General features: G+C 44.7%; 1 protein-coding gene across 1 annotated transcript in view; it reads right to left on the bottom strand.

The window, feature by feature from the left end:
• The window catches only part of HEPHL1 (hephaestin like 1), a 31549-nt gene extending 23511 nt beyond the window's left edge, over window positions 1–8038 (bottom strand). Inside the window, exons 1-5 of the mRNA XM_066619302.1 lie at window positions 7869–8038; window positions 5401–5645; window positions 3301–3513; window positions 2749–2928; window positions 1298–1552 (exon numbers count right to left, since the gene is read on the bottom strand). Coding sequence (XP_066475399.1) covers window positions 1298–1552; window positions 2749–2928; window positions 3301–3513; window positions 5401–5645; window positions 7869–8038 — 1063 coding nt within the window. The remainder of the gene's footprint in view (window positions 1–1297; window positions 1553–2748; window positions 2929–3300; window positions 3514–5400; window positions 5646–7868) is intronic.
• Window positions 8039–12006: the final 3968 nt, after the last annotated feature.

The following is a 12006-nucleotide window of genomic DNA, read 5'->3' as shown; positions in this document are numbered from 1 at the left end:
TCATCAAAAATTTTAGGACCAAAGTTCATCTACCCCAGCAATCTGTTTCTAACATTGGCTAGCCAGATGCCTTTGAGATGTTCATAACCACATGAAGACAACAGCACTCTGCCCTGCATATACATCTATGCATGGAGCCTCCATTTAAGCTGGCATGGCTAATATGATTAACAAGCACCTAGTTACACTGTCAGGTATCCAAAGAATATCTTGTTGGCATCCTTCAGTCTCGGAAGACTATGGTGTCACGCTCTGAATGGTAGTTCTGGAACAGAGTGTCCTCTCTAGTGCGCGAAGCCTGGGTAAAGTAGGTATGGAGGCTAGGCTGTTCCTCATGCAGCAAATCCTCCCTCTCCACGTTGCTGAAATGGTCCAATGGAAAGGCAGAGGCCAATACGGTTGGTTCCAGCGGCGTCGCAGGAGTTTCCAGAACGTGACTGTGTTCAGCCATGAACTGCCTCAGGGACTCCGGCTCCGGATTTTGCCTCGAGGTGGACTCCTGAAGCCTTTTCCATAACTGGATGTAGCCATAAGGCAGTGGAGGTTTGAGATCAGAGTTTTCCTTCTCTCAGATGAGCTGCCTTCCCAGGTGACGAGTCCCATCTACCCGGTGGCTGTCTTATGACAAGTACAGCCAAACTGAGGGCCTATTCTTATCCCCAGCCCCCAAAGAATATAGTCTTGCTCAAAAGACTACATTGTGGAAGCAACCAGTGTCTGTGAGATGTTGCTAGTTATCACTGCATGGCTTTGTTTATGGCCTACGCCAGCGGTTCCCAAACATTTCAGTGCTGCAACCCACACAGTCTTCCATGGTGGGTCGTGACTCCGTGTGCACTGGGCCTAAAGCGATGTTTCCTGTAGTGCTGCAATGCTTATTGGGAGACCCAGGAGGCTGTTTCTGGGTTGTGCGGGGCCTGCAATCCACTCTGTGGGCTCCTGAATGTCCCTCAGAAGTTACTTCCAGTCAAACCGAAAGTTGTGTCTGCCAACTGGAAATAACTTACAGTCATTTCTGAGGGGCATTCTGGGGCCCACAGAGGCCAACAGAATGGGTTGCAGGCCTGATGCAATCCAGAAGCAGCCTTCAGGGCTTCCCAATAAGGCATTGCAGAACTACAGGGAAATCAGGCCCAGCACATGGAGTTGCGTCCCACAGTTTGGGAAATGCTGGCCTATGCAATGTTCCTGAAACACTTCAAAGCAATGGGCTTTCTGGTATAACTTTCAATTTGGCAACACAGTTGCAGTATTGAATATTCAGTGTGCAACACTGAATAGGTATTTGTTGCCTTACCTTGTACGTGTTCATTGACGTGGCAAGTTAAAAGCCACTTCCCAATATTCTCCACCAACATTTCTGCTGTAACAAAGGTGGCTGGGAACAGGTTAACGACATCAGCTCGGTGTCCTTTGTTAATGAAAGTGTGGTCAAAGAAGTGGACAGAGTGAATATCAATCTCAGATCCCATCCCGAACAAATGCCAGGACACCGATTCACCAGTACACATCTCCAGGCCAGGGAGGTTTCCAAAAATATAGCCATTAATTGCTATATAATAAAACACAAAACACAGTGTAATAAAACAAAATCCATGAGTTAGGACAAAGGAAGAACAAGGCAAACAACAGCTATGACCACTCCAAAACAGCAAATATTTATGCTTCAAAATGAATTCCAAGCAAAAGTTTACTAAAGGTGCAGAAAGGGTAGAGTGGGAAGGAATTGCTGAATCCATCCCCAAACTGCTAAACTCTAGAAATTTCCTCCAGGTAAGAGTTACTTCCCGTTTCAGAGACCCACTAAAGGAAAAAAAAATAGCTGAAGCCTAGCACAAATGGAGGTAGGACTCACCTCTCCATTTTCCACACCCAATTTTCAATAATCCCTCCCCCCCTTTTATAGAGATTTGGAAGCAAACCCAAATTTAACACAAGGATCTTTTGCTGTCACACTTAGCTGAACTTAAGGGCTCTTGTGGACAGATGTATTGGTATACCACTTTAAGGATCTAACCCTATCCAATTTTCTTTTGCCAATGCAGCTTTGTCAATGGAGTGTGTGCAGCAGCCTGTGGTTGTAGGGTAGTCATGGAGCCTCCTCAAGGTAAGGGAACACTTGTTCCATTAGCTTGGGGCTGTGCTGTGGATGCTGGAAAGTTGGATAGGATTGGGCCCTGAGTCTACAAGACTCAAGTCTACAAGTCTTTGAGAAAGGCGGTATATACTGTAAATACTGTAATAAATAATAATAAAATTGAAGACTATGGCTTTCCTAATCTCTTTCACAAGAGGAGATTATGAGAAGCCAGGGAACAGTAGCATAGCTACAAGGGGGGCAGCACGGTAAGTATTGGAGGTGCCGCAACGCACCATGTAAGCTGTCAGAGCCATTCTGGGCAGCAACAGCAACACAGTGCATGCTCCCATCACTGCCCAGAATGGCTCTGACAGTGAGTGGGCCACTCATATGGCACACTGCGACACCTCAAATATTTACCACACCACTCCCCATGTAGTTTCGCTGCTTGCCCCAGGATCAAATGTCAAGCAAGAGACACCTAGTCCTGCAAAGCTTGTGTTTCAAGCTGCAGATGAAAGTCATGAACATTCTGACTCAATCGAAGCTTTTGTTAGAGAGGCACTTGAGTTAATACGCCAAACAAGCAATCTCATGGCAACCAGAAGTCACACCCAAATGTAGTTACCAATGAAGAACAAGAGCGTTGCCATACAGCATTAACTCACAATGCATTCGGTTGCTGAGCTGAAAATCTTCATCCTCTTTGTCAACCGTGCTTGGTTCTAAGCAGAAAGTATTGATATTATCATCCAGGTACCAGCTGAGATTTTCATCGACAACACTGAACATCAGGGCAAAGGCTTTACTGACATCGGCCGCTGGCGCAGAAGTATCATCTAATGATCCTAAAAGAGCAAAGAATTGTTTATAGTATTGCTAAAGTTCATTTATAGTTGTGGTGGACATTTTTGGCTGGGAAATGGGGTGTCAATTTGTGCAAGCCTGCTTTAAAGATAGAGCATTCCATCATGGATAGAATGTGCCAAATCCTGACACTGGGATGAAGCACACCTGCTTTTCGTGGAGAAGGTTCCCGCTTCAATCCCTGATATCTCCAGGTAAGGCTGGAAAACTCGGAAGAGCTTCTATCAGTCAGGGTGCTGTGGGCAGTACTGAGTTAGATGTTCTGACTTAGGATAAGGCAGTTTCATAAGTTCATACCTAGTCCATAGGCCCAATAATCACCAAAGGAGCTTTCAGAGACCTCAGTTCTGTACCTTTCTTACAAACCAACAATGGTCCAATTAGCCCGGTGCTGATATCTTTTGGAGCATCAATGTGTGAATGGTAAATCCAAGTCAGACACTGTGGGTCTGTCGAAGTTGGAGCAAAGTCATCAGTAACTGGCCATGTATATGTATAATTTGTGCCGGGAAGAACAAAATCATCCTCTTTGCTTTTGCCGCTTGTTCCATCAGGGTAGAGGGCTCCTGAAAAAGAAGGGACAGGAAGACAGCTGTAAGTCTAAAACACCATTATCAACATTTTTCATCTCATGACTCACTCTCTGTGGTCTTCACCTCTTGTGACATCATGTCCGTCTTCCGGGAGGCTCTTCCGGGTTCTGTGACTCTGTTTCTAGGGCAACTGTCAGTAGAAACGAATTGCTTATCCCTCTTCCTCTTCCGGCAGAGGAAAAGGGACATACAGTTTGTTACTATAGTCAGTTGTCCTAGAAACAGAGCTATAGAACCCAGAAAAGTTTTTCAGCCGTGTTTATCTGCTATGCTCCAAACTCCTGCAACATACCTGTGGACCATTTGTGGCACACCAGTGTGCTGTGGTATAACCGCTGAAAATCACTGGTGTAAACAGTAAAGAAGTCTAGAGAAATCTGTTGCATTTCCCTTTAAAATTACAACAATTCTATAATTATCTATATATTAGATATTTTGGCTTCCACATTTCTCAGTAACACAAAGTTTTGACCTAAATCAACAAAGGCCCAAATCCTAACCAAATTTCCAGCACTGGCATAGCAGTGCCAATGGGACGTGTACTGCATCCTGCAGTTGGGTGGCACTCATGGAGGCCTTCTCAAAGTAAGGGAATGCTTGTTTCTTACCTTGGAGCAGCATTGCCCTTATGTCGGTGCTGGAAAGTGGGTCAGGATTGCGCCCAAAGCAAGCCAAAGTGATAGTTTAAAAAGGGCTGAGGGTGGTAGAATTCTCTCTCTCACACACAATTAATGATGGGTGATTTTATTTCAGCTTTCTTTTGTAATCTACATGGATCAGAAGGCTGACAGAAAATGATGACAGGAGGCGTGCTGATGGCTTTATATACCCATTTAACACATTTGTACTCCGCCCTTCAGTTGACAAGGCTCCTGGAGTGCCTTACATAAAACCAAACAATGGACATCATTACAACAGGAGAATATGGAGGGGCAGACATTGCTTTCTTGTTTCTTTTCTCTTCCTCATAGTATAGTTATTTTAGGCAGAAGCTGTCAAAGTCTGGGTGGACATGAACCACAATGAATGCCAAGGGTACACATTATTTATGGATCTCTGCCTACCACTAGTCCATCTTCCACTACAATCCAGAGTTGCAGAAGAGTTGTTGCATGTATTATAGTGCAGAGTCTGCATACAAAGCGAGTGGCAATGAGTTCCAACATGCCCTGCATAAAATGAGTGTGTATCTCAAAGCAAGTCCCAGAATCATCTGGAATGTGCAGGGGTTCCATTACAAAAGTGCAAAATTTCTTCAGCAGACTGTGAAAACTTCCCCAAAGGTAGGAAATCTGAAAATCACTGGATTAGGCTGACAGAAAGAGAGAGAGATGCTGTGAGAAATTGCACCCATGGTTTATCAGCCAAGCCCAACAAGATACCACACTGGTTCTAGTATGAAGTATCTATTTTTATTCCACTCTTCCTCCAAGGTGTTCAATATAGCATACATGAGATTATCCTATTTTATCTTAATTTTCCTCCATGGGGTAGTTCAGGTTGACAAAACAATACAGAGAGAGCCTTGCCTAAGAACACCTTGCCCAAGAACACCTAGTAACATTCAAGGCAGAGAAGGGATTTAAATCTTGATCTTTGCAGACCACATTCAGGGTATGGTCTGAAGGTACATGGTACCCTTGCTAGAATCAAAACTGGTCTAGAACCTCAGCAGGTCTCACCAGCGCCTATATGGGCAGCACCTGGTAATCCTATGCATGCTGCCTCCTGTTCCACCATGGAAGAAAGGCACGATATAAATAAAATAACCAACATAAGGGCAATTTGCCATCTCCTGTCACCACACCGGCCCTCCAGAGGAAGGGAAGAATAACGGAGAAAAATAGCTCCATGTTTTACCTTCGGAATCCTTCTCATAGAAGACTCCGTGTGGATGCACAGAATAAGGCCGGGAAGCAAAGTTCTTCAAATGAATGATAAAAGTATCTCTTTCCTCAGCTGCCAGCACTGGACCTAGAAAACCCAGCCAAGTTGGTTTGGGAATCTCCTGAGAGTAGGTGTCATCTGTGAAGCGTTTGAAAAAGGCCTTTTTGTAAACCCGACCTATTCTGTCACCACCTCTTTCCACGTAGGGAATGGCTTCTCTGCAATTAAAAAAAAGGGAAAAATGTGAACGCAAATGTTTTAACCAGTGAGTCAAATGGATGTGGAATATTGGAGCTCAAACACCTCTGTGCTCTGGCACATGGAGCCATTTGGGTCCTTCCATCAGAATGAAAATGAGCTTGAAAATTAACATTACTTTTTACATCATGGGAAGCATTTATAAAAAAAAAAAAATCTCCCTTCCCCAGGGGCAGCCTGAAGTGGTACAATCCATTCGGCCACATCAAGATTCTACCACTTTGTGTATTTGCTTGTCAAGATGTATGCCCCACCTTTCAGTTCTCAAAAGGGCCCCCATGGCAGTTATTAGTAATAACACATTATTAATTAATAACACATGGTTGTATGGTTCCAAGAAGTCCTCTTTGCATAACTGATGGATAATTTTACAAGATAGTCACCATAGGGTGCAAGAAAAAAGCATTACCTACTGGAGGAAAGAAAGAGGTGATTGTGTTTTCATATATACAGATAATTAACTTGCAATATAGTAGGCTTTGCAAGGGTTTTGGCTTGATCCAGTACCTAAACACTTGTGGCTTACCTTGTTTAACTCTGATATTCAAAGAAGTAAAATTGGCAGGTCTGCATTAGCCCAATAAATGCTTAAGGCTGGTTTTGCAAACTAGTGCCTTGGAATCCTAAGAATTTGTTCTGTCCAACATTGCATACCTCTTCAACCAGAAGCAAACACCACACAACATTTGAAATCTCATGAAGAGAGCCCACAGATTTAGTTGAAATTATTAAATTAAGACCAACACACACCAGCATCCAATATTTGCCCTTTGATGAAATTTCATAAAGAATAAACCCATAAACCCACTCCTCTGAATCATCTCTAATTAAGGATTTTCAAAGTCTTAATAACCATCTGCTTTTACAGCCACTGTCCATATTACTTTTCCAACACACCTTCATTCATGCACAAGAAAATTTTGTACCAAACATATTGTGTGTGAACAATTATGCAAGTGCCTCCTTTGCTCTGTTTACACAAGTTCTTTTCAGGGATTTCTCCTTATAAAATAAATTTGGGAAATCACAACATCAGGCTCCAGCCCCAAGTTATGTGCATTTGTCTTCATGCTTCAAAATAGCTCTAACATGCAGGCCTGAACACTGGAGGGCTCTCTAATCTTAAGAGATGACTTCTCAAAGCAGATGTGAAGAGCAAAAGAACATGTGGAAGACCATTCACACATTCTGTTTTACCAGTACTTTCTAATACAAATTTTATAGCTAAATAAGTCTACATGGATGTTAACTCACACTGAAGTGGGACTGATCCTCTAGTACAGTGGTTCTCAAACTTTTAGCGCTGGGACCCACATTTTAGAATGAGAATCTGTCAAGACACACCAGAAATGATGTCATGACTGGAAGTGACAACATCAAGCAGGAAAATTTTTAACAATCCTAGGCTGCAATCCTACCCACACTTACCCAGGAGTAAGTCCCATTGACTATCATTGTTAAAAGCATATACAGAGTAGCCTGTTAAAAGTACAGACATGTAACATTTCCCCAAATGCAGTCACCTACCACGATAGCATCAGGTCTAATATATTAAAAATAAAATATTGAAATGAATGGGTACCCACCTGAAATTGGCTCACGACTCACCTAGTGGGTCCTGACTCACAGTTTGAGAAATATTGCTCTAATATGTATGTTTGACCCTGCATGTTTGACCCTACCTTATAAAAAAGGGGGGGGGAAATGTCGAGTGCAACCCAATTCCCAACCCATGGGAAATTATGGCTTCTATACATAGCAACACCAATAATAAGTAGCTAAAATGAATTCCACATTACCTTCAACCAACATGCATCTTAAACCATTTCTGTCCAAAGTTGCATATATGTGTATAACTGTGGGCTGGGCAGAAATGGGTTAAGATGGATGGTCAAGTCTTTCATTGCCTGCAATCCTATGTGCATTTACCTGGAAGTAAGTCCCATTGACCTCAGGGGGGCTTACTTTTGAGGAGACACTTGTGCTGTTATTAAGCCTATGAATGTTGAGATTTAACAGAGACATGCCTGTTTCAGGCACCGTTTTGGTTGGAATAAACAAGCAAACAGCCTGAAAACCACAGAGCCAAGCACGCAAGTGAACCTGAGGAGTAAAACAGATATGAGTAGATATGAGCAGCACAAACTACTCCCAGTTCCCACAGAGAGCCCTGCTTCACTTACTCATCCTCTGCAAGATTTTGTCCCGTAACCAGATTCTTCCCACTTGGCGCATAGTCCCAGTTCTCCTCCACAACACCAATATAGTAAATTCTGGTGGCTGCATGAGCAACACCTACAAGCCAGAGCATGAGGCAGGCAAGTGTGCAGGCAACTGACTTCACGGGAGACATTTGTGCTGCTTGGATCTCAGGCAGAGGCAGTGCTCACCTCTCCTGCCTACTCACTACCAACTAGTCAGACAGGAGGAAAGGACACAACAAAGATCCTCCCTCCCATTCAGCACTTTGGGGCTGGGGAGGGGCAGGCCTAAAAACTTGAGCAAGAGGAGAAAGGCCATGGGGTAGGGTTGCCACAGCGACAGGCCTCCTGCCAGCGCTTTAGGGACTATGAGCAATTTGGCTTCATTTTGCTTGTGTACAGCAGGCTCAGAGAAGAGAGGACAGCATTTCTACTTCATTTGTAGATTTGGATGTTTTCTCAGCCTTCCGCACTTTATGACAAGGTCCTTGCAGCTGGGAGGAGTCTTCTGTAAATTCTACGTTCTTCTACAAATGGTACAAGCATGCGCTCTCATTGTTATAGATAAGCATGTGATGAAAATGTGTCTCAAAGTCTATCTTTCTCATGAAGGCTTCATTACAGTACACTTGATTTAAATTGATATTCTTCCTCAGTCACATTCCTTTCCCCTGCTTTAATTGTCTCCCTGGCTTGCATCCAATTGTACTTATTGTAGATTGTAAGCTCCTTGCAGCAACTGTTACCCTGCATGTGCTCAATCTTGTCTGATCTCGGAAGCTAAGAAGGGTCAGACCTGGTTAGTACTTGGATGGGAGACTGCCTGGGAATACTGGGTGCTGTAGGCTTATACCATAGTCTTTCGAGACTGAAGGTTGCCAACCAAGCTCCTTGGGGCATGGACTTGGCTTTTTGCTGTGACTATGTAAAGCAGTGGTCTTCAACATTTTGGGGGCCACAACCCCTATATATATATATATTGGGGCCCGAAAAATGTTGCCACTGCTTTACATTGTGTGTGGGGTGGGGTGGGGTGGGGTGGGGTGGGGTGGGGTGGGGTGGGGTGGGGTGGGATAGATAGATAGATAGATAGATAGATAGATAGATAGATAGATAGATAGATAGATAGATAGATTATGAGCAAGGGAACCCCACCGTTGATCCTGGCCACCTCCTAAGACCCTGTCCACCTACCTCCATCCCCATCACTGCCCACTCCCCACCCTCTTAATGCCCTCCCAGCACTGTTCACTGTAACCAAATATTCTTATTAGAGAGAGGAGAAAAATTTATCATGAAGCCTGGCACTAGTGAAAGCTATTTTCGTGCAATTACTAAGAACCTGAGCAGGACTGAGACAATCTCCTGATACCTGAAGGAGTACACCAGATGCCTCCCTCTTTACCTGGTGGTGACCTAGTCCAGTGATCTTCAAACATTTTCATTCCCGTAGGTTGTAGCCTCAACGGAGGCTTCACGACCCCACTGGGGTCATAAGAACATAAGAACATAACAACAGCCCCACTGGATCAGGCCATAGGCCCATCTAGTCCAGCTTCCTGTATCTCACAGCGGCCCACCAAATGCCCCAGGGAGCACACCAGATAACAAGAGACCTCATCCTGGTGCCCTCCCCTACATCTGGCTTTCTGACTTAACCCATTCCTAAAATCAGGAGGTTGCGCATACACATCATGGCTTGTACCCCATAATGGATTTTTCCTCCAGAAACTTGTCCAATCCCCTTTTAAAGGCGTCTAGGCTAGACGCCAGCACCACATCCTGTGGCAAGGAGTTCCACAGACCGACCACTCGCTGAGTAAAGAAATATTTTCTTTTGTCTGTCCTAACCCGCCCAACACTCAATTTTAGTGGATGTCCCCTGGTTCTGGTATTATGTGAGAGTGTAAAGAGCATCTCCCTATCCACTCTGTCCATCCCCTGCATAATTTTGTATGTCTCAATCATGTCCCCCCTCAAGCGTCTCTTTTCTAGGCTGAAGAGGCCCAAACGCCGTAGCCTTTCCTCATAAGGAAGGTGCCCCAGCCCCGTAATCATCTTAGTCGCTCTCTTTTGCACCTTTTCCATTTCCACTATGTCTTTTTTGAGATGCGGCGACCAGAACTGGACACAATACTCCAGGTGTGGCCTTACCATAGATTTGTACAACGGCATTATAATACTAACCGTTTTGTTCTCAATACCCTTCCTAATGATCCCAAGCATAGAATTGGCCTTCTTCACTGCCGCCGCACATTGGGTCGACACTTTCATCGACCTGTCCACCACCACCCCAAGATCTCTCTCCTGATCTGTCACAGACAGCTCAGAACCCATCAGCCTATATCTAAAGTTTTGATTTTTTGCCCCAATGTGCATGACTTTATACTTACTGACATTGAAGCGCATCTGCCATTTTGCTGCCCATTCTGCCAGTCTGGAGAGATCCTTCTGGAGCTCCTCACAATCACTTCTGGTCTTTACCACTCGGAAAAGTTTGGTGTCGTCTGCAAACTTAGCCACTTCACTGCTCAACCCTGTCTCCAGGTCATTTATGAAGAGGTTGAAAAGCACCGGTCCCAGGACAGATCCTTGAGGCACACCGCTTTTCACCTCTCTCCATTGTGAAAATTGCCCATTGACACCCACTCTCTGCTTCCTGGCCTCCAACCAGTTCTCAATCCACAAGAGGACCTGTCCTCTAATTCCCTGACTGTGGAGTTTTTTCAGTAGCCTTTGGTGAGGGACCGTGTCAAATGCCTTCTGAAAGTCCAGATATATAATGTCCACGGGTTCTCCCGCATCCACATGCCTGTTGACCTTTTCAAAGAATTCTATAAGGTTTGTGAGGCAAGACTTACCCTTACAGAAGCCATGCTGACTCTCCCTCAGCAAGGCCTGTTCGTCTATGTGTTTTGAGATCCTATCTTTGATGAGGCATTCCACCATCTTACCCGGTATGGATGTTAGGCTGACCGGCCTATAGTTTCCCGGGTCCCCCCTCTTTCCCTTTTTAAAAATAGGCGTGACATTTGCTATCCTCCAATCTTCTGGTACCGTGGCCGTTTTGAGGGACAAGTTGCATACCTTAGTCAAGAGATCTGCAACTTCATTCTTCAATTCCTTAATAACCCTTGGGTGGATGCCATCAGGGCCCGGTGACTTATTGATCTTTAATTTATCAATGAGGTCTGAAACATCTTCTCTTTTAACCTCTATCTGACTTAACTCCTCGGTTAGGAGGGGCCGTTTGGGCAGCGGTATCTGCCCGAGGTCTTCTGCCGTGAAGACAGATGCAAAGAACTCATTTAATTTCTCTGCCATCTCTAAGTCTCCTTTTATCTCCCCTTTCCCTCCCTCACCATCCAGACGGCCAACCGCTTCTCTGGCGGGTTTCCTGCTTCTAACATATTTGAAGAAGCTTTTATTATTCCCCTTAATGTTGCCGGCCATGCGTTCCTCATAGTCTCGCTTGGCCTCCCATATCACCTTCTTACATTTCTTTTGCCACAGTTTATGTTCCTTTTTATTCTCCTCATTAGGGCAAGACTTCCATTTACAGAAGGAAGCTTCCTTGCCCTTCACAGCCTCTCTAACTTGGCTGGTTAGCCATGCGGGCACCCTCCTGGATTTAGTGGAACCCTTCTTTCTTTGCGGTATACACCTCTGCTGGGCCTCTATTACTGTTGTTTTAAGCAGCCTCCATGCACTCTGGAGAGACTGGACTCTTTTTACCCTCCCTTTCAACCTCCTTCTAACCAGCCTCCTCATTTGAGGGAAGTCCGCCCGTCGGAAGTCAAGGGTCCCAACCCTAAGGTTGAAGAACACTGCTGTAAAGCACCATTCATGAAAATGGAGGAAAGAACAAGACAAAGAACAGGTTTCCAAAGCCTGTTCATCTGACTGGGACCTTTATCTGGAAAAAAACCCAACATATATCATTTGTCGCAGTTAAACTTCATTTTCAGCCCATTCCTATTGAGCTGTGCTTCCACCAGAACCAGTGGCATAGCTAGAAGGAGTGCAAAGCACTAAGTTTTGGAGGGAGCCTCACCATGGTGTGCAAGCGGCCTCTCCCCCTCCCCTTTGGAGCCATTCTGGGTGTACGCCTCTGTTTTGC

This window comes from Tiliqua scincoides, chromosome 3 (genome assembly GCF_035046505.1).
Source record: "Tiliqua scincoides isolate rTilSci1 chromosome 3, rTilSci1.hap2, whole genome shotgun sequence".
NCBI lineage: Eukaryota > Metazoa > Chordata > Lepidosauria > Squamata > Scincidae > Tiliqua > Tiliqua scincoides.
Note: the sequence above shows the minus strand (reverse complement) of the source record. Positions and strands in the feature narration are given on the sequence as shown.